General features: G+C 38.4%; 1 protein-coding gene across 1 annotated transcript in view; it reads right to left on the bottom strand.

The window, feature by feature from the left end:
* The window catches only part of LOC127668787 (mis18-binding protein 1-like), a 45,980-nt gene extending 20,325 nt beyond the window's left edge, over positions 1 to 25,655 (bottom strand). The window contains exons 1-8 of the mRNA XM_052162578.1: positions 25,386 to 25,655; positions 18,110 to 18,726; positions 16,090 to 16,547; positions 12,415 to 12,488; positions 10,201 to 10,331; positions 9,463 to 9,550; positions 8,191 to 8,333; positions 5,430 to 5,515 (exon numbers count right to left, since the gene is read on the bottom strand). Of these exons, the coding sequence (XP_052018538.1) occupies positions 5,430 to 5,515; positions 8,191 to 8,333; positions 9,463 to 9,550; positions 10,201 to 10,331; positions 12,415 to 12,488; positions 16,090 to 16,547; positions 18,110 to 18,638 (1,509 nt within the window). The 5' untranslated portion in view covers positions 18,639 to 18,726; positions 25,386 to 25,655. The remainder of the gene's footprint in view (positions 1 to 5,429; positions 5,516 to 8,190; positions 8,334 to 9,462; positions 9,551 to 10,200; positions 10,332 to 12,414; positions 12,489 to 16,089; positions 16,548 to 18,109; positions 18,727 to 25,385) is intronic.
* Between the last annotated feature and the right edge of the window lie 813 nt (positions 25,656 to 26,468).

The following is a 26,468-nucleotide window of genomic DNA, read 5'->3' as shown; positions in this document are numbered from 1 at the left end:
TGGTCTCTTAAAAAACAAACAAGCAAACACAGAGACTTACAGAATATGCAATTTAAGGACTTTTTATTATTTTAAGAAAATTTTGACTATGAGATATGTCACTTACTGACAGCATCCCAAATCTACTCCAAAAAAACGTAATGAGCATCAGAAAACCTCCTACATTTCAAATGTGGCAAGCTGGCACTGCGCAAACGCCCCCCCCCCCCTTTTTTTTTAAAGATTTATTTATTGTTATATGTAAGTACACTGTAGCTATCTTCAGACACACCAGAAGAGGGCGTCAGATCTCATTACAGATAAGGTTGTGAGCCACCATGTGGTTGCTGGGAATTGAACTCAGGACCTCTAGAAGAACAGTCGGTGCTCTTAACCACTGAGCCATCTCTCCAGCCCCTGAAAACGCCCCTTCTTAAATAGACAAAATGCTGCCCCAAATGGACAAATATGAATGCAGGGAAGTAAACTGCCAAGCTTTGCAAGCATATGGCAGTCTAGACCTTCGTAATTCCTGTTCCACAGAAAAGGCTTCTGTCAGATATTCTAGGCCAGAAGGCTAAAGATGGATATTTTAGCATTTCAGAGACAATTCTGCAGGATTGTCCAGGCAACCAACTCCTCTGTCATTTCTATAATTTTGGAACCTGCTTGCTCTGCACTTCATATATACTCAGGTAATATTTATGCCTTCTCATGTCTCTGATAGGGTTGAAGACTAGACACTTACACACTCACAACTAAACTTAAGTTTATGAGGATTTTAAAAAGATGTTTTATGTTGGCAATGCAAGTTGTGATTAATAAAAAGATTTAGGTACAGAACTGTAAACTCACCCTCATAAGACTATAAAATGTTGCCAAATAAAGATAGTTGCACTGGACTTTATAAATTAAACTGTTACCTAATTTTTTCATAATTGTTTCATATTAGTTCTATGGTATGTTATTATAAGACAAAGAGCCGGGTGGTGGTGGCCCGTGCTTGTAATCCCAGCAATCTGGGAGGCAGAGGCAAGCGGATTTCTGAGTTCAGGGCCAGTCTGGTCTACAGAGTGAGTTCCAGGACAGCCAGGGCTATACAGAGAAACCCTGTCTTGAAAAAACCAAATCCAAAAAAAACAAAAAAGAGCCTTTTTAGGTAGACAAAAAGGGGAAAATGTTGCGGGTTGTTCTGTTGCTATGTATTCAAATGCTTAATTCTGAACCCCAAGATCTGGGTGCCCCTGACAAGCATATTCTCACACACAACAAATGATGTTATGTAAACCTTATTCTCTGACTGGTTAAATAAAAGTAGCTGACTGGCTAAATAAATGGGAAGAATAGAGGTAGACAAAAGTTTGGGTTATCACGCTAAGCTGGGGTTCACTCATAGGGACCATGAGGAAAGAAGAGCAAGGAGAAAGAAGACAGGAGAATAGTTCTCTACTAGAAGTGGTGGACCAGAAGAACATGGCTGGGTGATATGTCCACTGAGGACACACTGATGGAGCAGAAATAACCCACAGGTGAGGCTCAAATAGCAAAGATTTGGAGAGCTCCATCTGGGAAGTAAATAGTCAAGCATGTAGAAAAACAGATTAAGCGTAATTTGCCCAGTTATTGTGCTAAAGCTGTTTAAACAAATCCTTAGGACTTTGTCTTGATTACTAGTGGGTGGGGAGACAGGGGCTGGCTAACTCATATTAAAAACTTCGGAGTTAATTCCTAACATTTAATGTAACACACTAAGAATCACTCAAGTGGAAGTGGTTTTGAAGGCATGAAAAGGTTATGGAAATCAAGTAAGTTTTGGCACTAGGAGAGAATGGGGAAAGGCCACTGCTGAAAGTGTAATCTCAGCTGCAGTTGAAGCCCCAGGATGGAAGGAGTCGTGCAAAGAAGTTGAGGATTGGCACCATGAAGAGAGCCTGTGGTGAACCCTAGTTGCCATGGAAGAATCAGTGGCCTGGAAAAGCTGGTACCACAGGATGACCACCAAGAACAGCAGCAGCAGTGGAGTAGAGTCAACCAGAACCTTGAGTGCTACAGAGAGGAGAGCTGGAGGAGCGAACCAAGCCTTTGGAGGAAGATCATGTGTGGATCTCAGACATTGGAACAGGAAGCTGTAAGTTGAAGTTTCTTTGGAGACCCCAAGATGTTAGAGATGCCAAAGCCATGGAATACCTGCTTAGGAAATCTGATTATAGGGAGTGGAACTAGCCCAAGAGAAAGAATTGTACTGCAAACAACAAAACTGACTCGAGTTGGATATCAGAAATGGAGATGCAGTGATAAGAATTTGCCCAACTGATTTTTGGTCTAGCTATGGTCAAGTATTTCCTCACTATGATGCTTTGGAATGGTAGTATATATCCTGTGATGTTGGAAGTAGGTGATATGCTTTCTGATTTTGATTTTATAGAGGGTTACAGTTAAGAGGATGCATGAATCTCAGATAAGATTTTGAACTTTAGAATTTTTTTTTCATTTTTTGTTATTTTTTTATTCGATATATTTTTTATTTACATTTCAAATGATTTCCCCTTTTCTAGCCCCCCACTCCCCAAAAGTCCCGTAAGCCCCCTTCTCTCCCCCTGTCCTCCCACCCACCCCTTCCCACTTCCCCGTTCTGGTTTTGCCCTATACTGCTTCACTGAGTCTTTCCAGAACAAGGGGCCACTCCTCCTTTCTTCTTGTACCTCATTTGATGTATGGATTATGTTTGGGGTATTCCAGTTTTCTAGGCTAATATCCACTTATTAGTGAGTGCATACCATGAGTCACCTTTTGAGTCTGGGTTACCTCACTTAGTGTGATGTTTTCTAGTTCCATCCATTTGCCTAAGAATTTCATGAATTCATTGTTTCTAATGGCTGAATAGTACTCCATTGTGTAGATATACCACATTTTTTGCATCCACTCTTCCGTTGAGGGATACCTGGGTTCTTTCCAGCATCTGGCAATTATAAATAGGGCTGCTATGAACATAGTAGAGCATGTATCCTTATTATATGGTGGGGAATCCTCTGGGTATATGCCCAGGAGTGGTATAGCAGGATCTTCTGGAAGTGAGGTGCCCAGTTTTCGGAGGAACCTCCAGACTGATTTCCAGAGTGGTTGTACCAATTTGCAACCCCACCAGCAGTGGAGGAGTGTTCCTCTTTCTCCACACCCTCTCCAACACCTGCTGTCTCCTGAATTTTTAATCTTAGCCATTCTGACTGGTGTAAGGTGAAATCTCAGGGTTGTTTTGATTTGCATTTCCCTAATGACTAATGAAGTTGAGCATTTTTTAAGATGCTTCTCCGCCATCCGAAGTTCTTCAGGTGAGAATTCTCTGTTTAACTCTGTACCCCATTTTTTAACAGGGTTGTTTGGTTTTCTGGAGTCTAACTTCTTGAGTTCTTTATATATATTAGATATTAGCCCTCTATCTGATGTAGGATTGGTGAAGATCTTTTCCCAATTTGTTGGTTGCCGATTTGTCCTTTTGATGGTGTCCTTTGCCTTACAGAAACTTTGTAATTTTATGAGGTCCCATTTGTCAATTCTTGATTTTAGAGCATACGCTATTGGTGTTCTGTTCACAAATTTTCTCCCTGTACTGATGTCCTCAAGTGTCTTCCCCAGTTTCTTTTCTATTAGCTTCAGAGTGTCTGGCTTTATGTAGAGGTCCTTGATCCATTTGGATTTGAGCTTAGTAGGGCTGCAAGGGCACCCAGGGGGAGGAAAGCACATCAGCAATCTGCAACAGGGGAAACCCTGCCCTCCAGTATTGCAGAAATAGCCCTAGAGCCTCTCAGGAGGCTGAAACACCAGCCAGAGACAAGACCAATTAGCTCCAGAGAACAAGATGGCAAAGGGCAAACGCAGGAACGCTACTAACAGAAATCTAGGCAATATGGCAGCATCTGAACCAAACTCTCCAACATCAGCAAGTCCTGGTTATGTCAACACACCAGAAAAACAAGATTTGGATTTAAAATCACTGTTCATGATGCTGCTAGAAGAACACAAAAAGGACATGAATGAATCTCTTAAAGAAATACAGGGGAACATGAATAAGCTAGAAACCCGTATAATGGAAACACAAAAAACCTTTAAAGAGATGCAGGAGAATAAGGCCCAAGAGATAGAAGCCAATAAAGAAGAAAGGCAAAAAAAAAAAAAAACTTAAAGAAATGCAGGAGAACTTGAGTCAACAGGCAGAAGTCATGAAAGAGGAAACACAAAAATCTCTTAAAGAATTACAGGAAAACACAGACAAACAAATGATGGAACTGAGCAAAACCATCCTGGACCTAAAAACAGAAGTAGAAACAACTAAGAAATCACAAAGGGAGACAACTTTGGAGATAGAAAACCTTGAGAAGGAATCAGGGGCCATAGATGCAAATATAAACAACAGAATACAAGAGATAGAAGAAAGAATCTCAGATGCCGAAGATACCATAGAAACCATTGACTCAACTGTCAAAGAAAATGCAAAATGCAAAAAGCTTGTATCCCAGAACATCCAGGAAATCCAGGATACAATGAGAAGACCAAACCTAAGGATTATAGGTATAGATGAGAGTGAAGATTTACAACAGAAAGGGCCAGCAAATATCTTCAACAAAATTATGGAAGAAAACTTTCCTAACTTAAAGAGAGAGATGCCTATGAATATACAAGAAGCCTACAGAACTCCAAACAGACTGGACCTGAGCAGAAATACCTCCCGTCACATAATAATCAAAACCCCAAATGTACTAAACAAAGAAAGAATACTTAGGGCAGTAAGAGAGAAAGGCCAAGTAACATATAAAGGAAGACCTATCAGAATCACACCAGACTTCTCACCAGAGACCATTAAAGCTAGAAGATTCTGGGCAGATCTCATGCAGACTCTAAGAGAACACAAATGTCAGCCAAGAACTTTAGAATTTTAAACATTACTGAGACTTTTGAATTTGGCTTAAATGTATTTTGCATTATGCAATGGCTAGGTATAAACCTCCTCACCCCCCCACAGACTCATGTGTTTGAACAAGTCTACAGAGGCCAGAAAATGGAATGTGGTAGTTTGGATATGCTTGTACCATGGGAAATGGCACTATTAGAAGGTATGGCCTTGTTGGAGGAAGTGTTGTCACTATGGGCGTGACTTTTGAGAGCTCTATTCTCAAGTTCTACCCAGTGTGAAACAGAGTCCCGACCTTGCTGCCTGCACAAGACAGTATCCTGACTATCTTCAGACAAAGATGTAGAAGTCTTGGCTTCTCCATCACCAAGTTTGTCTAAATGATTCCATGCTTTCTACCATGATAATGGACTGAACCTGATACTGTAAGCTAGACACACTTAAATGTTTTTACTTATGAGTTGTCATGGTCACAGTGTCTCTTCACAGTAATGAAAACCCTAAGACAAGTAGGATAACTTACTTGGTTTTGTAGGAGCCTTACCTGTGGTTTCTTTCGACAACTGTCTTTATATCTGGTGTTTATTCCTGCAGCTCCTGGCAACCCACTGTTCTGATTTTTCTTCATTTCTGTGAATTCAAAGATGGAACATTAAATAATTACATAAAAGATAAGCTGTTTCTCAGAGTATGATGGTCCACACCTGTATTCTCATCATCCTGGACACTAAAGAAGATAAGAGTATTGACAATATAGAGACCATCTCAGGAAGAGAAACGGGGGGTGGGGGGGCATAGAAAGAAAGGAATAAAAAACAATTTGAAATGAGGGGTAGGGAGAAGAGGAAAATAGAAGGTGGGCAAAAAGATACATGGCTTTTCCACATTAAAGAACTACGAGAAAAACAATCTGTCTAATGAATGTCACATATATTCATTGTAATTTGATTATAATAAAATAACTTTTGTACAACAGCCTACTCTCCCAAAGTATGGTTTAGTTCAAATGACTTTTATTATCCAAAAAAACAAAATCATATTGTTTATACCTACATGGAACCTCTTGTTATATCTAAAAACAGAATAGTAGAGTATAATTTTATGAATTCACACATCCTATACAACCTAACTGCACATCAACAGAATAGAAAGCTAGTGATTATTCCTCTTAGATCATTATGTATATGAAATTATGTTTCAGCTAATTTATAATTCAATGTATATCTGAATCCACACTATTTTCAGCAAAATCATGTTTTACATTATTTGTGATGAACTTTCACTTTTTCTTCCATAGGACCACTGTGGTTAATGGGTACCCACACTCACAGACATCATACATGCACAAACACTAATTTAAAAAAAATTGGTTTAAAAAAATTCATAGAAAGTATAAGGACTTTGAGTTGTTACTATTGCTTTTTGAGATTGGGTTTTATTCTACAGACCAGGCTGACCTTAAAATCCAAATTGTAATTCCTGCTTCATTCTCCTAAGTGCTAGAACTACAAGTATGTGCCAGAATACTTGGCCTTAAAGGTATTTTATTACTCTTCTAAAGGAACTGTAAGACACAATATGGATGGCCCTAATCCGGGAGATCACTGTATAATATAGGAAGCTGATATTCCAATAAATTCTTCCTAATATGCTGATATCATAGCAGAGATAGTTTTAAACTGCAATACTATGATATAATGGTTATACCACTAAATATGAAACATTATGTTAGATAATTAAAACACAATCATGCTATTTTAAAGAATCGTGGGTTGGCATTTTATAAGGTTATTTGTATAACCTTACTGATTAATGTTAGGCATAGCTAAAGGTTGCTTTTTCCTTTAACTTTTATTTATATTTGTGTGTGTGTTTGTGTGTGTGTGTGTGTATTTGTGCACATGTAACGCCTTCAGAGGCCAGAGAAGGCTGGTGCTGGAGACTCAGGCATCTGTGAGCTACTTAATAAGGGTGCTAGGAACTGAACAAAAGCAGGTTCTCAGCAATTGCAGTCCATGCTCTTAGCCACTGAGCCATCTTTCTAGCAGGGGTTTTTGTTATTTTCATAGAAAGTATAATAATATACTTATGATGACAAAAATAATCACTAAAGCATCACTGATCAAAATTTGTGATAATGTAATGCCAAGAACTTCAAAAAATAATTAATATCTAAAAGTAAAAGACAAAAGATATATAGTGTATCATCTTAGATACAATTATAATATGGTATGTACCCTTAAACAACACTTACTAAAGGGAGCTGCCAAGACTTATTCATCCCTAAATTTTAACATGAAGGAAGGTTCATAAACAATGTTTTAAAATGGTTTGGTATGCATAGATAGCTTCCCAAACTTTAAATATTTTAAATCTGTATTCCAACCTACTTGCCACATGTTTTCTACAACATTTTCAATAATCATAGTTACAAGTCAGATCACCTTTCTAAAAGAGCTACCCAGGGTTATTTTTCATTTAGGAATAAAAAAGGCAGTAGGGTGGAGGTAATAACAAGTAATAATAGCCCCAGGATTCTAGAAAATTCAAAATATTCTAGAAATGATTATAAGCAACTGGCCAAACTTAAGAAAAATTGATGACTCTTATAAAAAAGAAGGAATGAGAAAGAACTAAAGCTATGGTAAGTGAAATTTCTGCAATCATTTACACTTTTAAATTATTGCCTTCGTTGATCAAAAAGATATATATAAATTTCAAGGAGAAAGGCAGTTTAAATGACATAACACCATTAGAGAGAGATGTAGTATATTTACATCTAACATGGTGCCATAGCTTTAACAAAAACAATGTGCAATTCTCAGAAATTTTACAAATTTGCACACATCTTAGCTACAATCAAGGTAAAATTCCAAGAAATGTACACAAAGGATTTCAGTAACTTTTATCATCTTCATACATTGTGAAAGTGGGGTAGCATGAGATGTAGATTATGTTAAAAAGAGCTGACATAGAACAGTCCTACTGACCTTTATAGCAATTGCCACTCAAGTATATCTGCAAGGTCCTAAATAGAAGCAAATATAGATACTTGTCTCTACTACAAGACTGCTGATAGTCTAAATATAATCTTTCAGTAATATATTTATCAGGGGTTTGTGATTGTGATTAAAGATTTACTCCATGAAATAAGAACAATGGGCAGCTGTCTGCAATGCAGTCACCTTAGAATAAAAAAGAAGGAATTTTAAGGTCTTAGATAGTCCGAGAGCACCACACCACACATCACAGACTATAAACAGTGTTAAGTTTATGTGAGACTACCCCTGCAGCCACAAACATACCTAAGCTATCATCAGTAAGGTCGTAAGTGATGTTGGCCTTTTGGAGGACATCTGTTTGTATATCTTCTGCATGATTTTTTATTGATTTCTGTTTATCTTGGAATCTTGCAGTTTTCTGTCCAGTCTTGTTCTTTTCTCCAGCCCTAAAACAATTGTGTTATTGTTTTCTCCAATATTGGTTCTTAAGAAAGAAAGAAGGAAAGAAGGAAGGAAGGAAGGAAGGAAGGAAGGAAAGAAAGAAAGAAAGAAAGAAAGAAAGAAAGAAAGAAAGAAGGAAGGAAGGAAGGAAGGAAGGAAGGAAGGAAGGAAGGAAGAAGGAAGGAAAGGAAGGAACGGAAAGGAAAGGAAAGGAAAGGAAAGGAAAGGAAAGGAAAGGAAAGGAAAGGAAAGGAAAGGAAAGGAAAGGAAAGAAATCTCAACCACAAAGAGGATAATCATAGAGTTCAAGGCCAGACTGGGCTACTTAGGTTAACCTGTTATTGGAGACCCTTCTCAAAACAAATACTTTTAAAAAGCAAACCAACAAAACTATGTAATCTGATTTAGAAAACTATCAGACAACGAACTTCCTGAAATAAAGTACTTACCTAGCAAATGTGAGGGCAGGATTAAAAAGCACTATTGGGAAGTGGTCTACTTTGTAAGTAAGGTTTACTGAAAGACAGCCGTGCTCATTCAATTTACACTACCTACAGTTGCTTTTCTGTTGAAAAGACAGTTAAATGATTGAGAAAAGAAGGAACATGTCCAGAAAAATACCATCTGGTACTTTACTAGAAGCAACAGTCCCCAATTCCTATTATAAGTTACCTGTACTCAGATCAAGTTTAAAGCTATCTCCTACTAGTTCCTGAAAAACAAGAATTAATAAGATTTTTCTATCAGTGTCTGCTAAATACCTGGTCGGTACTCAAAAACTAATGAAAACTATAAGAGAAAATGTATCAAGTTCAGTCTAATATTTAACATCTACACACAGTCCAAAGGGTAGGCAATTGACAAATTCTCCTTAGAAATGTGTCTCCAATTTTATCTGCTTTTTTATTCGACATGACAGAAATCCTAATAAAGGTTTATTATTTCTAAGACTCCTGAGATCACACAAATCTTCAAAAGTATAACAGAAACACTAATCCCAGCAAACTGACAACCACACCACACTGGTCACATAAGCATCAGAAAAAGCACATTGTATATCTAAAATGAGTACATTTTAAGCATCATAACTCATACTTTGATAAAGCTGATTTTTAAAAAAATTAGACAGTTTACCTTAATTGTTCTAGAAAATTATCAATGTGTTCCTTCCAATTTGGGGGGAATCCAAACATAAATTTCCATGTGAGGTAACGGGGAAATCCTATTTAACAGTGAGAAAAATAAATACAAAGTTATTTTAATTTAAAAAATAGAAGAATGAAATTATCCAAAAAGCCTAGACTTTTAAAGAGATCTCTCTAACTCACTGTCAGTGAAGACATATGTACTTCTGACTTATTATATGCTAAGTACTGCTGGGGTACTGAGAACCCATCAGTTAGGGAATAGTAATCCTCATCATCACACACTGGATTTCTAGTGTATAAGAAAAAAAGCAAACCCAGAAAGTAAAACTCTTTGCTAGACTGCTATCACAGAAAAAGTAGTTAAACATATTCATGGGAGAAAAGGAGAAGACAACAATTTCAAAAGTGGGTAGTCAGGGAAATTCTACTGAAATAGAAAGCCAGATCATGGGAACCGGAGGGAAGGAATCATGTGGTAAAGAGGAATCCAAATATTAGAAATAAGAAAATGAAAAGCCTTGTGACAGACAACTGGTTTATTTGTGAAATAAGACGAGCAAAGCTGAATTGCAATGAAGAGTCAGTACTAAGCATATACTGGAAAGAGTAATAAAAGTTGTGATTGTGAGGGGCATGACAAGGGGTAGGGTCAATTTATAATCCGGGGATTTATTTAGGAAAGAGGAGAGACTATGGAAAGATTTAACTAATGATACCCATTTACCTGCTTCTTTCATGGAAACCCGGTCTATCAATCCTTTTAAAATATAAATGGTGCCTGATAAGGTCCTAAGTTTATTGTGTTTAATCCGCTCTATAATTATATTACTATGCCAATAAACATCAGTCATATTTCTAGGGAAAAAAGAATGAGTTTAGTAAGGTCAAATATTTACACATTACCAGGAACTGTATATACATAGAGAAGTATACAAACTTACAATGAAGTACTGATTTCATGCTAGGTATATATGATCTCAACGCCTTGTATACTTAGGTTTGAGACCTGCTCTTTCTATATACTAAGTTCCATGCCAATTAGGGCTTCACAATGAGGTGCAGTCTTGATGTCACCCTCCACTCCAAAAAGGATGTATTCATTTTGTACTCTTACCTACCACAACAATAATTATTAATAATTATTAATCTAATTACAAAACACCTGAGGACTAACCAGTCCAGAATTCAACTGCTTGGCTAATGTGATCCTCAGAGTCTATGCCAACTATACTGTGGTCAATCAATCTATATACATGATATAAGATACAGCACTAGCAAGGAAAGAGAATCAGTCAACAAACATTTGCTGCTGGCAGCATCTGACATTTCAGCTTAATTGTTCTAAGTCTTCAAAGATTTTTGTTGGCTTTTTGTAGAAATGTTATTTTTATATATGCTGATGGTCTCTTGCTGGGATCTTTTCCTACATACATATTGTGTGTGTGTGTACCATGGATTTCATATACAGCCAGAAACAGCTTCTGGCAATCAGTTCTTTACTATCACCATATGGGAGCTGGGAATCAAACTAAGGCTGCACAGCCTTGCAGCAAGCACTGCCCTTCGAGCTGTCTTGCTGGCTGCTGGGTCTTACATATGTCCAAGATAGCCTTGGAATTTTACATTGTCCAGCTACCTGAGATTATAGATTGACTGTGCACCCAACTCCCTCCCCTCCTGCTTCATGTTCAAAAATGTCAAGTAGATCTGTAACATTTTAAAGGTTTTTTTCATCTTTTTAAAACAGGCAAATGTTTTTAGCTTCTATTTTGTAAAGAGGGCGTAGTTATGAAAAAAAAGTAGCAAATCACTGACCCAGAAATCTATTCTTCATTCATCTTTAATAAAGCTAGTAGATAAGTGCTGAGAATTTTTCATATAGATAATAAACACATTCAAGCTCTAAAGAAGTGCTCTCAGTGAAATCAAATGGGATAGTGAACTGATACTATACCTTGGTACTTAACTTTGATTCTTTGTTTTTCTTTATGTGGTTTGCGTGGAAATATTAGTTTTGTTGTTGTTGTTTGTTTTTGGGGGCGTTGTTTTCTGGTTTAGGGGTTGTAAAGATATGGTCTCTCTACATAGCCCCTTCTGTCCTGAACTTTGTAGATCAAGCTGGCTCCAAACCCAGAGAGATTCACCCGCTTCTGCCACAGGAGTGTTAGGGCTTAAAGGCCTGAGCTACCACAGCCCACAGTTTCATTTAACATTTAAATAATACTCTAAAAGGCATGGTCTTTAATACTGCAAATATTCATTCACTTAATTCTTTACCTACAGCAAAGCTGAGCACTCAGCATGAATTAAAAGTCATCTCCACGTACATGTTGTACTTATAGTACCCAAGGCTAGCCTGGGCAACATGATTCGCTCTCAAAACAAGAAAAGCCTTCCCATATTATTAATAATATTATTATCTTCATTGTACTCATAGTGTAGAAGTAACTTGTTCAAGCAGCATTGGTAGCAAGCAGTATTAGTGGCACTCCTGCAAAGGCAGCCCCTGCTGCATCTTAGACATGAGAAGGGGGAGAAGGCTATAAAATAGAGAAGACCAGGAGACGTCAGTCCATCCTTGAAGCAGTGATAACTGACCTTGGGTCAGCACAAGTTATTTACTATGGAGAAGCTTGTTCTCCAAAGAGCAGAGGACTAGAGATAAAAAGTCTACTGTCTGACAATTGCTTTCACTTCCGAGAACCAAAAGTGTCAATTAACATGTAACTGCCTTGGAACTTTAAATAATTATCATCTTTTCATGGATCAGTAATTTACATCAAATAATTTTAGCAAGGCATTGATGTCATGTTTTACTTTTGCCTACAGTTTATAACCTCATAAGAACATGTTTTGTCAGAAGATGCTATTTGTCACCCATCAGTTATATACCAACAACTTAATTGCTATTAAAAGAACATTTAAAAGTTATACTTACACCAGCTTTCCTTGTACACATATAGCAGTGTTATTACTGCTGACTTTAATCATCCATTCCTGTAGCTGGACTACCTAATCAAGCATTAAAAAAACCATATTTGTATTACTTGCACATACCATTACAGTTAGCATTTAGCATTTAGCTTTAGAAAATGTGAATTACAATAAAAGCCCTATGTAACCTTAGTGATTTCTAAGTAGCCATCTATATAGAAGTCAGCCCATCGAAAGCACCAATTGTTAAAACTACAGTATTGAAAGAAAGAAGAAATATAGAAACTTGACTGAGGTTGTACTAAATGGTTTGCCTAAAATACAAGGATATACATTTTAAATACTCAAAAAATGGCTTAGCCAAAAGGAGGAGGAGAATCCTAACCTATACATTGAATCACCAAATCTTACAGAAAACACAGCAACTTAGAGGGATGAAAATGCTAAATGTATCATATATCTTGTCTCTGAAAAATATATTTTTGTCAAGCCAAGTTTGAATGACACTTTCTGTTTCCATAAAGGTCAAAATAAAAATTCAATTCTATTCCCATGTAAATACTTGAATAGCTCAGAAAATGACTTTAGTGTAAGTAAAATGCCATTAAAATGTAAAATTTTGTATGAACATTGATAGTAAGAACATTTATAGTTCATAGCAATTTAAGATCAAAGTGTTTCTAAGTAGAACTAAAGTTAAAATTAATATAACTAATGAGTGACCATTCACTTTAAATAAAAGTCTACATTTGCTCTTCTGGTCCTAGGCTCTGCGGCAGCCGCAGGTTACCATGCAGACACGGCCAAGTCCAAAAACCACACCACACACAACCAATCTTGCAAATGGCACAGAAATGGAATCAAGAAACCGCAGTCACAAAGACACAAATCTCATAAGGGGGTTGACCCCAAATTCCCGAGGAACGGCGCTTTGCCAAGAAGCAAAACAAAAAGGCCTGAAGAAGATGCAGGCCAACTATGCACACACACAATGAGTCCATGCGCAGAGGCCATCAAGGCCCTTGTGAAGCCTCAGGCCATCAAGCCCAAGGTGCCAAAGGACGCCCCCACCCCCACACTCAGCCGTTTGGCTTTCATTACTCAGCCCAAGCTTGGGAAGTGGATTCAAAGCTACATGGCCAAGGGGCATAGGCTCTGCAAGCAGAAGGCCAAAGTTCAATTCAAAGCAGAGGCCACAGCTCAGCTAAGGCCCAGGCTTCAGTTCCAACTCAGGCTCCCAAAGGTGCCCAGGCCCCTGTGAAGTCCCCATAGAAAATGTTACTGCCAGTGTGAAGACAGATGGACTGCTGTGACACACCTACCCACACACTATTTGCAGATGACCAGTGCCCTATGTTGTTTTTACAAATGAACTTGAGGCAAGAAAAAAAATATATACATTTTTGTATAAAGACAAATTTCTCAGAAACTTTAAACTGAACTAAGATGCTAAACTGGGAGGACTGTCTTTGGTATTGCATTTCTTAATTACCCTTTTATATAAATATATAGATATCTGGAGATTTAACTCAATGGTATAGCACAAATCCCTGAGCTGGATTCTTAGAACTGAAAAAAATGACTAGAAGAGTAGGAGAGTAGGAATACTATTTCTTCACATTTAGATATACAGGTACCTGAGATTCACTAGTTCATGTTATCTTTACCACTCTAGGAGGCAAGTCCCATCTCCATTTTACACAAAAATAAATTGTAAAATATATCCAAATAACTTTCCGGTAATATATGGATTACAAATAAAATTCAGATTCTAGAAACATGTGCTCTATTGCTTATTTAAAATATGCTGTCATACAACATTTGAGCTACAGGCACACTGTTATAGACATTGGAGATTCGACAAGAAATAAGATGCCTCCTTTACAGATTCAACATTGCCTGTGTGTGAGCACAAACTGGAAGGAAGGAGAAGTTAGAGGGAAGGGGGTGGTACCCAAACAAATAGAGGTACAGTGGATAAATAAAAACACACAAGGATGCTTTAAGACAGAGAGTTAAGAAAGGTCTTAGAGAAAAAAACTGAATAAAATGAAGTACAAGCCAGCCCTATATAGGTAGCATAAAAAGCACAATTAGATGCTGGGCAGTGATGGCGCACACCTTTAATCCCAGCACTTGGGAGGCAGAGGCAGGCGGATTTCCAAGTTCGAGGTCAGCCTGGTCTACAGAGTGAGTTCTAGGACAGTCAGGGCTACACAGAGAAACCCTGGGGTAAGCAGGTAGGAATATAAAGAGTAAGTTTAGAGATTCCTATAATGGTCATAACCAATCAATGGAAACATGCATGGGATGAAAATGTAATGAAGGTCATGAATATGGCATGAAGTAGAGATTATCTTAGTGATGTGAAAATATTGATCAGGAAGTATAAAGATTAGTAAAGGGGGGGGGACTGGAGAGATGGATCTGCGGTTAAGAGCACTGACTGCTCTTCTGAAGGTCCTGAGTTCAAATCCCAGCTAGTGGCTTACAACCATCCTTAACAAGATCTGAATCCCTCTTCTGGAGTTTCTGAAGACAACTACAGTGTACTAACATATAATAAATAAATAAATAAATAAATAAATAAATAAATAAATCTTTAAGAAAAAGGGATTAGGAAAGGGGTAATGACAGTAAGACTGTAACAGAGATGTTTCTGCACTGAGACTCTGGTCCTTGTGCTAGCAATAATAACGTACAATAAGGCTAAAGAGTAGAGGGTAAAGAAAAAGAAAGCAAGGAGGTTGTTGTAGAAAGCCCATTTCAGTTAGAGCAAGTCAAGGACATAGATGGCATGATACTGATAATATCTCAAGTTGAAAATGGGGCAATATAATGAAGAAATGAGGATGAGTAAGAGACTAGGTTAGAGTTGTGGACTGTACAGAATATCAGAATATGGATTTGAGTCCTAGACGTCTTACAGTTCTTATGGTAACTGGTATAAACAGGCATGGTAGAGACAAAGAAGTACTAGAAAATCTTAGAACAATTTTATGCAAACTTTATACATTTAAATCAATATCCAAAGTTTTTTATCGTTATGTCAAACATTAAATATTTGTAAATGATAATTTGTAGCAAATAACTGAGATTATAAAATTGCAACCACTTCATTTCTAAAACTAAGATAGAAATACATACTATCTGAATTGGATACTCACTGACACCTACTTAAAACTTAATGGACATACTTTTAACAGTTAGACATTTCACATTGTCCTTTTTCTTTGTTTAGTGCTGTAAGATCAAGCCTAAGTTTCATACATGCTTATATTTCTTCTTGAACTGATTAATACATTTCCTTCAAAAATGTACCTCAATGCAACATAGTTTGATTCTTTAAAGTACTTTACTGTTCATCTTATATATAACTTTTATCAAGAAAAGTCTCAACTCTTCAGCTGTTCCTTTCTATTTCAAATGTTAATAATTCCTCAAAAGTCAGAATAAAAGTCGGAGTAATGTCAGTGTTTGCCTCTCCCAGGGGTGAGTGAGGTTTCCAACTAGCAATAGAGAACTAACAACTGAGTCCCCTGACTCTCAGTCCACCTATCTTTCAAGGATTATAGTGGGTGCTGTCAATAATAAAACAAGAAATAAAGCATAAAGAGAGTCTAAACCTCTGAGGAACCAAGACACAGGAATAAATACTTGACTTAAATGTCTCCCCTACCTGATATTTTTTTACTTCACGTGCAATAGTTTCAAGCTCTGTAAGTTGTTTTTGAGACTGGCCAGATAGTGTTAAATAAAGTCTTGGACTTGAACGTGTCATTTTAGATGTATTCTTCATGGGATCTTGAAGAAAGGTCCTCCTAGACATCGTTTCTTCATTTTGTTCTGTAATATCCTCTTTCGCAGTCCTTTCTGTTGTCACATCATTATAAGCAGTAATAGACTGGCTATGATTCTCAATAGGAACACAAATGCTGTCAACATCAGTATTTTCGATCTTTTCATAAGTAGAATTAATGCCTTCCAAAACAAATGTGTTCTTTTTGGACACAGTAGTTTTAACAGGATTCTCTTTTGAATAAAGATCTTGCCTGTTAAACTGGGCTCTAGTTAATGCCTTACTTGAAATGCATGAAATTGAAACCCTTTTTTCTTCTTGGTTCAGAACTGGAGGATCTGCCAAAAATAAAACAACAACAACAAAAAATTATAGAATGGTTCTATGGAAATAAAGAGTTTTAAACTGCTTATATTAAAAAGATATCACATTAAGAATAGTCGCCCTCAACTTCAACTTAAATGTCTCTAGGTTTGTTCTTTTGTTTTAAAACAATCATTCTATATAGCCTTGGTTTATCCTGGAACTCACTATGTAGACTAGGCTAGCATCAAACCTACCTCTGCCTCCTGATGAGATTAAAGTCATGCTTCACCACACCTACTTTTATAACTCCAGGAGCAAAGTTAGTTCTTATTGTCCACTGAAAACTACCTAGAATTTAAGAATACTTTGAAGTAACTGGCAAAATAATGTCAACTGCAAACATATAACAAACCAACAACACACACGAGTCTAACATAACTTAAGTTGTAATTTTCTGCTTTTTTCCTTGCTGGTGTTGAATCTTTTGTTTGCTGAGTGTGGTGATTTGAATGTGAATGACACCCCCCTCCTACACCCATAAGCTCACATATTTGAATGCTTAAGTCATCAGGGAGCAGCACTATTTGAAACTTGAAAAGGTATGGCCTAGTTGGAGGAACTGTATCCCTAGGGGTGGGCTAAAAGGTTTCAAAGCCTATGCCAAGCACAGTCTGCCTCTGTCTGTTTCTGTATCTTTCCTCTCTCTCTGCCTGTGCATCAGGATGTACATCTTAGCTACTGCTTCAGAGCCGTCCTGAATGTCGCTATGCTTCCCCACCATGGTGATAATGGACTAAGCCTCTGAACTATAAGCAAACTCCCAATTACATGCTTTCTTTTGTAAGAGTTGCCGTGATAATGGTGTCATTTCACAGCATAAGAACAGTTACTAAGACACTTACTTGGAGCCGGGCAGCAGGGGTGCATGCCTGTAATCCCAGCACTTGGGAGGCAGAGGCAGGCAGATTTCTGAGTTTGAGGCTAGCCTGGACTACAGAGTGAGTTCCAGGACAGCCAAGGCTATACAGAGAAACCCTGTCTCGAAAAAAAAACAAAGAAACTAACAAAAACAAAAAAAGACACTTGGAAATGCTTGATGATTCTAGAGGAACTTGTAGGTTGACACTTTAGAAACAGAGAGGGGAAGGTCTTCAGACCAGTATAGTATGCTTTCATAATAAATAACAGTGACATAAAAATGTCCTTTTAGCTGGATTTAATCACAGCACTCGGGAGACAAGGCAGGCAGATCTCTGTGAGCTGGAAGCCAGCTTGAAGTTCCAGGACAGCCAGGGCTACACAGAGAAACCCTACGGGGGGGGGGGGGGGGAGGGGAGGAAGGGGGGGTTAGGGAGACAAGGAGGGAACTGGGTTAGTTGGCGAGATGGCTCAGTGGTTGAAGGCACTGACTGCTTTTCCAGAGGATCCAGGTTCAAATCCCAGCACTCACGTGGCAGCTCACAGCATAAAAATTACTTTCACTGGAATGTGAGAAGATATTTTGGTACTCTGATCATTATTATAACCAAGATCTTAAAACTGCCACATTAAACAGTTAAAAAGACATTTTTAAACCTTATGTAATCAAACTAACCTCCCAATGAAGGGTTATTGGATTGGAATGAATTTTCTTTTTCCTCACAGATATAGGTATCTTGCAACAGAGTTTTCTTGTGTCTGTCAGGAGGAAGGACTTTATGGTCCCATTTTGGTGATCCCATCATGCTACTGTTCCTTGATGGTTTATCTTGTTTGTCACGCCGTACTTTCTCTTTCATTCTCTGAAATATTTTTCCAGGTGATTCATAAGTCATTTCATTTCTTAATCTATCCATGTTGGGCATTATAACACTGATATCAAGAGAGCTGTTTGAAGGGCAAGCCTCTGTTAGCATGGTGGAGTGAAATATATTTTTATTGTTAGAAGTTGTTATTTCTAATAACTGATTCTTTTTATGACTGTTCCATTTTGAAGAGGACTTCTGATATTTCACCAAATCTTTCACAGGAGTAAGTGTGTCTGAAGGGAGGCTTTCAAGAAAGACTGCATTTTGAAGCAGACTGCATTGCAATGTCTCAGAAGACAAATGAATTCCTGCACCTTTCAAAGGTGTTACAATCATCTTGATAGGACAATGGCACCAAAATTCTTTTTATAGAAAATTCAATCAACACAAATTTCCAGACAGAACTTCAGGAGTCCAGAGAAACCTGTAATGAAATTAACTTTTATTAGTTTGGTTCCTTTAAAAAATTTACCCATTTTCCATTAACAACATTATACCATTAAAAGGCTTAATTGCTTCTTAAGAACACTAGAAAATATATAGCTCAGAAACCAGATTGATGTTTCATATTTTTATTAAATTACAATTTTCATCATTTTTCAAGAGAAGAGCAGTTTGGCATTTAAAAGTGCTTATTAAAAAAAAAAAGGCAACCCTGAAGCTAAGGCTGTCCCTCAACTCTTCCATACCCAAATCCTACCCAGAGAGAGCTGGTCTCCCAGGAGTGTTGCCACTCCTAAGTTCACAGGTGAGACCACCACTTTGCTCCAATAACTAGCCAAAGAGGGACCCACTAGGAACACACAGGGCACAGGAACCACAGAGCAACCAGGGACAGGATCCTTCCTGTCTCCATCAGCACCCCCGAGCTAACCCCGTGACACAGCTCTCCTCAAGCAAATCCCAGAGAAAGCTGGTCTCCTCTGGTGTGGTGACACACCTAAGAGCAGAGGCTCCAGTTCTCCCAACACAGCAAGTCCTGGATACCCCAATATACTGGAAAATCAAGATTTGGATTTAAAAATCACACCTCATAAAGATGATAGAGGACTTTAAGGGGGACATAAATAACTCTCTCAAAGGAATACAGGAGAACACAGGTAAACAGGTAGAAGCCCTTAAAGAAGTATACCCAACCAAAACACAACCAAACAGGTGTACAAAAGCATCCAGGATCTAAAAATGGAAATAGAAACAATAAAGAAATCACAAAGGGAGACAACCTCTCCTGGAGATAGAAACCCTAAGAAGGAGATGAGGAGTCACAGGTGCAAGCTTCACCAATAGAATACAAGAGATAGAAGAATCTCAGGGGAAGAAAATACCAGAGAAAACATTGACACAACAGTCAAAGAAAATGCAAAATGCAAAAAGCTACCAACCCAAAACATCCAGGAAATCCAGGACAGAATGAGAAGACCAACCCTAAGAATTGTAGGTATAGAAGAGAGCAAAGATTCCCAACTTAAAGGGCCAGTAAATATCTTCAACAAACTTATAGAAGAAAACTTCCCAAACCTAAATAAAGAGAAGCCCATGTACATACAAGAAGCCTACAGGACTCCAAATAGATTAGATCAGAAAAGAAATTCCTCCTGTCACATAACAATCAAAACACCAAATGCACTAAACAAAGAAAGAATATTAAAAGCAGTAAGAGAAAAAGGTAAAGTAACATATAAAGGCAGACCTATCAGAATTATACCAGACTTCTCACTAGTGACTCTAAAAACCTGAAGGTCCTGGGCAGATGTCATACAGATCCTAAGAGAACACAAATCCCAGTCCAGGTTACTAACCCAGCAAAACTCTCAAGTACCATAGATGGAGAAACCAAGATATTTCGTGACAAAACCAAATTTACACAATATCTTTCCACAAATAACAGCTTTACAAAGAATAATAGACAGAAAACTCCAACACAAGGATGGAAACTACACCCTAGAAAAAGCAAGAAAGTAATCATATTTCAACAAACCCAAAACAAGATAGCCACACAAACATAACTCTACCTCTAATAACAAAAATATCAGGAAGCAACAATCACTCTTCCTTAATATCTATTAATATCAATGAACTCAATTCTCAAATAAAAAGACACAGACTAACAAACTGGATATGTAAACAGAACCAAGTATATTGCTGCATACAGGAAATGCACCACAGTGACACAGACACTACCTCAAAGTAAATGTCTGGAAAACAATTTTCCAAGCAAATGGTCACAAGAACAAGCTGGTGTAGCCATTCTAATATCGAATAAAATCAACTTTCAACCTAAAGTAATCAAAAAAGATAAGGAAGGACACTTCATACTAAAAGGAAAGTTCTACCAAGATGAACTGTCAATTCTGAACATCTGTGCTCCAAATGCAAGGGCACCCACATTCATAAAAGAAACTTTACTAAAGCTCAAAGCACACACTGCACCTCACATAATAATAGTGGGAGACTTCAACACCCCACTCTCATCATGGAAACAAACTAAACAGACACACAGTGAAACTAACACAAGTTATGAGCCAAATGGATTTAACAGATATCTATAAAATATTTTATCCTAAAACAAAAGAATATACCTTTTTCTCAGCAACTCAAGGTACCTTATCCAAAACTGACCATATAATCAGCCACACAACAGGCCTCAACAGATACAAGAAGATTGAAATAATCCCATGCATTCTATCAGATCACCTGGGATTAAGGCTGTTCTTTAATATAAAAAACAAAACAAAACACCCAAAAAGGCCACATTCTTATGGAAGCTGAACAATGCTCTACTCAATAATAACTTGGTCAAGGAAGAAATAAAGTAATTAAAGACTTTTTAGTAATCAAAACATTGCTATTTGCAGATGATATGATAGTATATTAAAGTGACCCCAAAAATTCAACCAGAGATCTCCTACTCCTGATAAACAACTTCAGCAAAGTGGCTGGATATAAAGTGAATTCAAACAAATCAGTACCTTTCCTCTACTCAAAGGATAAACAGGCTGAGAAAGAAATTAGTGAAATGACACCCTTCACAATAGTCACAAATATTAAAATCAAAATATTACTGTAATTCTAACCAAGCAAGTGAAAGATCTGTATGACTAGAACTTTAAGTCCCAGAGAAAAGAAATCAAAGAAGATCTTGAAAGATGGAAAAATCTCCCATGCTCATGGATTTGCAGGATTAATAAAATAAAAATGGCCATCTTGCTGAAAACAATCTACAGATTCAATGCAATCCCCATCAAAATCAACTCAATTCCTTTTCAACTCAATTCCTCATAGAGTTAGAAGGACAATTTGCAAATTCATTTGGAATCCAGAATAGCAAAACCTATTCTCAGGGGCTGGAGAGATGGCTCAGTGGTTAAGAGCATTGACTGCTCTTCCAAAGGTCCTGAGTTCAAATCCCAGCAACCACATGGTGGCTCACAACCATCCATAACGAGATCTGACTCCCTCTTCTGGAGTGTCTGAAGACAGCTACAGTGTACTTACATATAATAAATAAATGAATCTTAAAAAAAACAAAAAACAAAACTATTCTCAACAATAAAAGAACTTCTGGGAGAAGCACCATCCCAGACCTCAAACAGTACTACAAAACAATAGTGATAAAAAAATAAAAAACAAAAATACTGCATGGTATTGGTACAGTGACAGGCAGGTAGATCAATGGAATGAAACTGACGACCCAGAAATGAATCCACACACCTTTGGTCATTCGATCTTTGACAAATGAGCTAAAATCATCCAGTTGAAAAAGAAGGCATTTTTAAACAAATGGTGCTGGTTCAACTGGTGGTTAGTACACAGAAGAATTCAAATGGAACCATCATTATATCCTTGTACAAAGCTCAAGTCCAGGTGTATCAAGGATCTCCACATTAAAACCAGATACACTGAAACTAATGGAATAGAAATTGAGGAAGAGCCTTGAACACATCAGAGAAAATTTTCCTGAACAGAACTCCGATGGTGTATGCTCTAAGATCAAGAATTGACAAATGGGACCTCAAAAACCTGCCAAGTTTCTGTAAGGCAAAGGACACTGTCAGTAGGACAAAAAGGCAACCAACAGATTGGGAAAATCTTTATAAATTCTACATCTGAGAAATTTCAAATGGCCAAAAGGCACCTAAAGAAATGTTCAACACCCCTAGTCATCATGGAAATGCAAATCAAAACAACTCTGAGATTCCACATCACACCAGTTAGAATGACTAAGATGAAAAATTCAGGGGACTGCAGATGCTGGAGAGGATGTGGAGAAAGAGCAACACTCCTTCATTGTTAGTGGGATTGCAAGCTGATACAACCACTGTGGAAATCAAGTCTTGTGGTTCCTCAAAAAATTGGACTAGTACTACCTGAGGACCTAGCTATACCACTCCTGGGCATATACCCAAAAGATGCTCCAACATGTAACAATGATACATGCTCCACTATGTTCACAGCAGCCTTATTTATAATAGCTAGAAGTTCTGGAAAGAACCCAGGTGTCCCTCAACAGAGGAATGGATACAGAAAATGTAGTATGCTTACACAATGGAGTACTACTCAGCTATTAATAACAATGACTTCATGAAATTCTTAGGCAAATGAAGGGAACTAGGAAATATCATCTGAGTGAGGTAACCCAGTCCTAAAACACACAGTATGCACTTATTGATAAGTGGATATTAGTCCAAAAGCTCAGAATACCCAAGATATAATTCACAGACCATATGAAGTTCAAGAAGAAGGAAGACCAAGATGTGGCCTTGACCATGCTATAAAAGCATTCTACTGCTGCAGTGGAATTTATTCAAACATAACTCTTTAAAGTTCCAATGCAGTGTTTGCATAAAGAGAATGACATCTGCATTAGGCTATATAGGGTACAAAAAAGTTTGACAAGTATACTTCTTTTTATGCACTTAAAAAGTTTAAGTAAGAAGCAATAATGATCAAAGTAAATGTTGAAATACTCATTCAATTATTAAAATGGCCTGGCTCTTTTGTGCTCCTGGCTCTTTTGGCTCTTCAAATGCTAGTTGAAAACTTCTAATAAAGAAGGAATTTATTTTTAGCATAATTCTTTACATGTACTGCTATTTAGAATTTTTGGAAAAAAATTATTAATTTAAACATATTAGATATTAGGTCTCAGATTTGTTTCTTTCTTTCTTGAGACACAGATTGTTTTATGGTCCAGGCTGGCATCAACCCTGAACTGTTCCTATTCTACCCTTCTTGGTGCTGGGACGGTAAGCATGTATTACCACATCTGGTTTGTTTATTTGCATAAATTTTATTTTCTGTAACTAGAAATAAAAATTCCAAGTATAGAACAATGTATTATATTTAATACATGGAAATTTAATATTACAATCTAAGAGCCCAGAACTTATTAGTCAGGATTTATAACATCTCTTACTACTGAATTTATAATAATTCTAGTAACTTTTTATATCAACTAAGCAGGAAAAGATCTATCATGGAAAGTACTAATAAATACTGGACATGGTGGCACATACCTGTAATTCTAGCACTCAGGAAGCTGAAACAAACCAGTAAGTTCAAGGCCAGCCTTACCTATGAAACTTTGTCTCAAAAAATTTAAAAATGTTTATCTTTCAAAAGGCAAATAAGCAACTTGAAAAGCCATATATAAAGTCCTACTTTACCTAATGATTTATTATAAGAGGGATTGCAGAGAAATATTTTTCCAGATTTCTCTGTGTAGCTCTGGCTAGCCTGCTTCCTGAGGGCTGGGATTAAAGGTGTTCAACACCAAGCCCTGCTACTGGATGTATTTTTCAACAGCAGCTGACAAATGTATATCTTGTAAGTATGGTCCTGTGACAGAAAAAAACATGTAATTTTTTTCCACAAAATTTAGCTCAGCAGCTATGAACTGATGTACTTTATTCATTCATTAATTTATTTAATTTAGCACTGTAAGAGGCTGACCTAGGGCCTCAAGTATGCATAAGACCACTGAACTATATGACCATATTGAGCCTTAGCACTCAATAGATGTATATTTAACAGGTGGGCAGTGATGGGAGTTAGTAATATGCACTAACAATGCCAATAAAGCTACACTATCTCAAAAATAAAAATGAATTGACTGTACAATGACAGGGAAAATTGGCAAAGTATGGATTGCCTACTCTCAGTTCTTCAGTCTGATGAAACACTTCACAAATTAAAACTGCAAATAAGGCGCTGGAGAGAAGGCTCAGCAGTTAAGAGCACCCACTGCTCTTCCAGGTCCTGAGTTCAATTGCCAGCAACCACACAGTGGCTCACAACCACCTGTAATGGTATCCAAGGCCTTCTAGTTTGTCTGTAGACAGCCACAGTGTGCGTATTATATGTAGTTGTATATAATAAACAAATCTTTCTTAAAATGAAAATAAGATGAAAACAAATCCAATCTGCATCAACCGACAGAAATCTTAAGGACAGATAAAAGCTGGCCTGTGGCACAAGGTCCACACACTCAGCTATTCAGACAGCAAGAGGATCGCAGTTCCAGGCCTCCAAGAGGGCTACAGAGCAAAGCAAACTACAGATCCTGCTTAAAAAAAAAAGCTAAGCTGGGCAGTCGTGGCGCAGGCCTTTAATCCCAGCACTTGGGAGGCAGAGGCAGGCAGATTTCTGAGTTTGAGGCCAGCCTGGTCTACAGAGTGAGTTCCAGGACAGCCAGGGCTATACAGGGAAACCTGTCTCAAAAAAGAAAAAACAAAAAGAAAGAAAAGAAAATCAAAAATAAAAGGTAAGTATCTTCAGAACTCTGCATCCCGCCAGTCAGGAGAGACTCGATATCGGACATACTAAGGTACACAAACATAACCCGAGACCAACATCGGGGGTCTAAGCCGGACGGGCGTTGGCTGCATTCGAGGGCCATCGGGGTGCCAACCCAGCCAGGAGGTTTTTTTGCCCGGGTCGCTACAGGACGCCAGAGCTCTAGCAGGCAAAGCCGGCTAACAGGCATAGCCTGAGGCTAACAAAGCAGGGGTCTAGGCTCCAGCAGGCCCTGGACTGACTCCAGGAACTGGGCGGCTTGGTGGGCCATCTGTGTGTCAACCCTACCTGGGTGAGGGCAGCAGCACCAGCCGTGATGCTCCTCGGCTCCAAGCCGGAGGCCGGGGCAGGGGCCCCACAGGTGTCCACAGACACGAGCTGTGCTCGCTTGCTCGCTGGCCTTCCACATCCACTTCCCCAGCACAGACCACAGCACTGGATTTCAAATCCCGAGAGCCCGCCCACCGGCGCCTGGGATTGGCCAGCTCAGACGTGCGTCACGGAGCGTCTTCAGGGACTCCGGTAAACAGTGCCATGTGCCGCCTGGACTGGACAAGGCTTCTGACCAAGGACCGCCCCACGGCTGCACGTGCAGTTTGTTTCTCTCCACAGGGCGGGCACCTATTAGCTCCCCGCCACTCCTCCCGTGATGCTCCGCGGCAGAGGGGGGCGGGGCTGTGTGTGAGGAGGGGGAAAGCCCACAATGTTGACTCCAGAGCACGGTGCAATTTACTAAGTTTGACCCTTGCGGGCTACACTTGTTAGGTTTAGGCTGTGCTTGCTCAGCAGTTTATTTCTCTGTGTAGTCATTTCTGCGGAGAGAAAGTTGCTTAAAAGAGTTTGAAAGAATTTGTTTTTTCTTTCAGTTTGCCGTTTAGCTTTTCTTAGGGCCGAAAAGGAAAATAAAGTTGCTCCCGAGAAGTAGAGTGAGCATGAAGTTATATCCGCATTTTAGCGTTTAGTTTGCATGATCCCCACTGGAAATGTGATTTTCTTTTATTTTCAAGAATCTGAGCACCATAGTAGAATAAACCACTTTTCTCGGTAGATGTTGGCTGCACTGCGCATTTGGTGGCACTGGTTCCTCAAGTCTGTTTTGCCAGCAGTGGTGGGTAACCTGTTATCCTAAGGCTGGGAGGTCGAGGCAGGAGGATGGAGAATCCGAGGGCAGCCCGTGTTGGGGATCTGAAGAGAAATGCTTCTCCTACACAAGTGTACTCCAAGTCCCAGCTGCCAGGAAAGGCATCCCCGGAGCTGGTGTAACAGGTTTGCTTCACTGGTCGACACACAACACACCTCACACAGGAAGGAGAGTGGCTGCCTCTAATTAGAACAAGTTGGGACCATATAGGAATTGTTGGAGGGGCGTCC

The sequence above is a fragment of the Apodemus sylvaticus genome, chromosome 18, assembly GCF_947179515.1.
Source record: "Apodemus sylvaticus chromosome 18, mApoSyl1.1, whole genome shotgun sequence".
In the NCBI taxonomy this organism is placed as follows: Eukaryota; Metazoa; Chordata; class Mammalia; order Rodentia; family Muridae; genus Apodemus; species Apodemus sylvaticus.
Note: the sequence above shows the minus strand (reverse complement) of the source record. Positions and strands in the feature narration are given on the sequence as shown.